General features: G+C 40.2%; 1 protein-coding gene across 1 annotated transcript; it reads right to left on the bottom strand.

Annotated features, from left to right (window-relative positions):
- Positions 1-158: 158 nt before the first annotated feature.
- On the bottom strand, positions 159-2,855 carry LOC117533147 (putative protein TPRXL). The gene is made up of 2 exons (XM_034196784.1): positions 2,335-2,855; positions 159-501 (listed from the first exon to the last, which is right to left on the bottom strand). Exons 1-2 carry the CDS (start codon positions 2,351-2,353, stop codon positions 179-181), a joined length of 342 nt encoding a protein of 113 aa, XP_034052675.1. The 5' UTR covers positions 2,354-2,855; the 3' UTR covers positions 159-178.
- Between the last annotated feature and the right edge of the window lie 1,882 nt (positions 2,856-4,737).

Here is a 4,737-nt window from a genome sequence, read left to right as displayed (position 1 = left end):
GATCTTATAGTTATTACTGTTAGCTTCAGCTTAAGTTATAGTGCAATGTTTGCACTAACACCATATTTATATAAAAATAAAGGCAATGAACAGTTTCATCTCTACTTTACATAAGGGTGTCTGCACAATCTCACATTACAGCAACAAAATCCTGCGGTTTTTACCAGAAAATATACATTTAAAAAAATAAATAATAACTTTTCATTGTTAGGGGGGCCACAGGGGGGTCAGAGGTCAGTGTTAGGGGGGCACTGCCCCCCCCCCCTAGAACCGCCCCTGTCTGTGTGCCCATTATAGAGAGACCAAACGTACTTGTGATGCCACATTTCGCGGTGGAAGTGGAGGAGGAGGAGCGTCCGGTTTTCTGGGTTACAGGAGGGATTTTGGGGGTGGGTGAGGAAGAGGAGGGAGAGGAAGAGGAGGGGAAGCTGCCGTTGGAGGAGTCGCTGTGGCAGGACTCTGGGCTGGAGGTGGAGGAGCTGATGTAGGCTATTACGCCCCCTGGTGGAGGAGAGAGGAACAGGAGGATTACAGGACTGCAGACACAACGCTGGACAACATGTAAGGGGATTTTTTTAGTTGAAATGCAGTTAGCAGCACTCTGACATCTCAATCCTTTCCTCTCGGTGTTCTACTTTCTGCAGGTGGTGCTTTCCTCTCTGTTTGCATGGCCACTTCCTGCGTTAAATGCCCAGTATCGGCTTCACTACAGCAGCAACTGAGCAACTTCCTCCTCTCACACAGGCTGACCTCATTTCTTCCACAGAGATTAGGTAACAGCTTTATATAATGTCAGCTTCACAAGGGTGTGAGCCAGGTGGAGAGGCCTGTCCCTGCAGCCTGCAGCCAATGATGCCAAATCTAGTTCTGAATCTGTTGTATTTACCCTGACAAAATATATGCTTCCTCTCATTTCAGTAGACATTGAATATGGGGCATTTTGACGATTTGCAGACACACATTGACCATAAATAGATAACAGTGCTTGCAAAAAAGTGGGATAGGAAATGTGTCGATTAGATTTTTAGAAATATGAATCATTACAATTTTCTTATTTTATATCATTATTTAGATATTTTTTATAATTTTTTTGCATTTGACAATAAAGCTTTGAATATTTCAATTTTTTATCTTTAAAGAGTATTTTCCTGTGTTGATTAATATATAGCATTTCAATAAATATGTTGGCATTAGTATAACCATAATACTTCTTGTTTTGTATTCATTTTATCCAAATTTGATAAAGCTGGAAAACTGAATCCAGAAATGCTGCATTCACGTCCCATGGGAAATGTCACAATTTCAACCCCCGCAAATCAATGGAAGACGTGTAGGTCAGATTAAAGCAATTATTATAACATCATTTTATTTCGTGTACACAAAGTGACCTCCACTGAGAAGTACTAATTTGTATTCTTTTAAATGACATCTAACACAACCTATTTAAATTATAAACATCGGATTAATTTGATCGACATTTGATAAAGAGAAATCCAGAAATGCTGCATTCAGGTCCCATGGGAAATGTCACAATTACAACACCCACAAGGCAATGGGAGACATGTAGATCAAATTAAATCCGATATCTTAAAGTAAATTAGTCTTAAACTTCTAGTAAATGTCGTGAATGTATTCAAAAGCATTCATTTTAGTTTTTTGAAGGGAATGTAACACTGTTTATTATAAAACAATTGATTTAAATATAAATACAATGTTAATATCAACGGCATGGTTCAGATTATACATCATTACATGAACACTGGGTAACATGTCATTTCTAGAGATATTATACAACCAACGACCCTGAATAACACTGTATAACCTACAACGAGCATCGTGTATCCCATTATCCCCATGGTCCTTGAAAGCAGCACACACTATGAACGTTCTTTTTTTTTTTTAAAACACGCCCCCACGTGGTGCATACATGTTTTTTTTCCCCGGGATAACTGGGTCAGCGCGGGCCTCACGTGTACCCGCGGCGAGACGTCACACAATCTGACGGATGGAATTATGCAACAGCTACGTCACGGCGCCTCTCAGCCAATCAGAGACGACGTACGGGGAGCGTAAACACAGGTGCACATGGCTAGGCTGCTAGGTCCATGTGAGGACAGAGGACTGCAGTGCTGACCCAGTAATAACACAATACTAGCAATAACCTTTATATATATTACCACAAGTACCTTATTTAATATTTAACATAATTAATCTTTAAACAGAGACTTGTAAATGTAATACAAGCCGGTTTTACATTTTAATTTACCGTAATACCCACATATGACCAATTTTAAAGCCCCATTTCCATTTAAATGTCAATTAAATCCCACTTACCAGCTTTGGTCGACTCCATATCCTTTATTTTGTCTATTTTCTGGGGGGTTTTCCTCCTCCTGTGCTACCTCAGTGCTGAAGCCGTGTTTTCTGTGTTTGTGTTCAGCAACTGGGAAGTCGCTGATTTATCCCGGTGGGAAAAAATCGCTATAACATTGAAATGAACCACACCTAAACCTGGCAATTAAAATAAACAATGTGAAATAAATACCCCGTCACTCGATATTAGAAATCTGAGTTTGAAACGATAGCAAAAATGACCGGTCTCTCGTCCTGGATGCTGTTTTTTTTGCTAAAATCCTGCAGGAAATAAAACCGCAGCTCGAGATTTCTCTGTGTTTTTTTTTATTTAAATGGAGGTATTCCGCTTCCCATTGACAGAAACAGGCTGAATGCAGAGAAGCAGCTCGTCTCCTGGTTGTTCAGAGGCTGTTTCTGGTCTGGTGTGAAGCCATGTGACCCAGAAACAGCCTCACATCCCGGCTCCTCCCCTCAAAGTAACCCACTGACACACTTTCTGAACCGGCACCGGATCATGTTATATATCCCGTTATATAGCCGGTAAAACCTCTAATTATACATCCATGTGTAATTAGAGGTAGAGGAGGGAGGAGTACTCAGATCTGGTACTATAGTAAAAGTAGAAGTACTCAGATCTTGTAGTGAAAGTAGAAGTATACTCAGATCTTGTAGTGAAAGTAAGTACTCAGATCTTGTCATTTAGTAAAAGTAAAAGTAGCAGTTGACCAATCACAACAGAGCCGGCCAGCTAACCAATCATTGCCAAAACTAACACTTGAGCTGTTTTAATATGACAAATAATACTTTTTTATATTTTCAGACCATAATGTCTCTACTGTTAAAGGGACCCTATTATGCTTTTTTGTGACATCACTATGGAACACTTGCGTTTCTGTTGGCTAGCGCTCAACACATTTTAGATGATAGGCTGAGGGGCGGGACATCTCTAAGCAGTTGATCAATCAGAGCCGGCGAGCTAACCAATCATTCCCAAAACTTCTTAATATTTAAAAACCTATTAATGTGTCATACCCAGATTCTATTAATATCATCACTGAACGATCAGAACTCGCGACAGGGGAAGCAAACACAGACACAATAAGGGGAGTGTCCACACAGACACCTGTCAGCCTCTGCTCTTCCTCAGCGCCGCTCCCCCTCCCTCCCGCTGACATTATGAATGAAAAGCGTAGTAATCATAGATAACACGGCAGGGTCCGTGACAGTTTGTTTTCATCTGATTTCAAATAAACAAAGTCTTGGTTTTTAGAATACTAAACTTGTTTCGCCAAATTCAGATGATAAAAACCACTTTGAAGCTTCAGCATAATTACAAGCGGCAATTTAACGTCACAGCAGGCATAACAACATCCGGTGTTTCTTGTGAGGGTTGCCCCGGGAAACAAACACAATACACTCAAATACGTCACAGATTATTTTTGCGGTATTTGAAATCATGTACGCAGCTCACGACGTAACTGAGTCTAGTGGACGGTATCAGTACTACAAGTAAAAAAACTAAAACAATTTTTTATTAATTACGTTGTTTATAAATGAATCTGAGGGCCGCGAAAAGAGGAGGTGGGGGTCGCATGCGGCCCCCGGGTCACCATTTGCCCCTCCCTGCCTTAGCTGTTATTCTGATCAAAAGTCGTGTTAATGGCATTAAAACGATACAAACGCAGCTGAAGGTTAATCCATAGATTAATCCAATGTGTCTGTGTCACTTTGAAATGATTACTGATAATCCATCCTTCCATTTTTATGTAAAAAAGGGAGATTTCCTATTAGCTGCTATGATAGCACCAGAGTGTATCGCAGCTTCCGGTTCCGGGGCATTCTGGCGGCGCATCACTCATTCACCAATGGGCAATGTTTAGATGGATTTAGGAACTTCCCCTCGATTCTATTGGCTCTAACGGTTAGAAAGAGGTGTCAATCATAAAAATCGACTGATGGGTTCCAGAGATATGGAAAATCCACCCAAATGACCCCAGAAGTGTTTTTTTTGCTAAACCTCTCTAAAAAGGTCAGATGTCACTTGTTTTGCATCAATCTTGATACAGGGTACTTATTATATGTTATAGTTTGGATCCCTAAAGCTTTTAGTCTACTAACCCATCATTCAAGGGTGGTTTTCACTTGAAGTAATTCCCCTTTTAGAAGATATGGTCATTTGTTCTGGGCATGTCCTTTTCAAGCCTGAGGCCTGGAAAACAGGCTCAGTGCTCAACAGCTAATAGGACACACAATTAAAAATACATATGTATTATGAGAGTATGGAGACATATATTAATTTAAAATCAATGGTATCGGTGCACAGATGTAAAAATTCAAGCAGAATCTACTATTAAGATGTTGGTTTATAAAACCTGCTGAAAT

Source organism: Gymnodraco acuticeps, unplaced genomic scaffold (assembly GCF_902827175.1).
Source record: "Gymnodraco acuticeps unplaced genomic scaffold, fGymAcu1.1, whole genome shotgun sequence".
Classification (NCBI taxonomy): domain Eukaryota; kingdom Metazoa; phylum Chordata; class Actinopteri; order Perciformes; family Bathydraconidae; genus Gymnodraco; species Gymnodraco acuticeps.
Note: the sequence above shows the minus strand (reverse complement) of the source record. Positions and strands in the feature narration are given on the sequence as shown.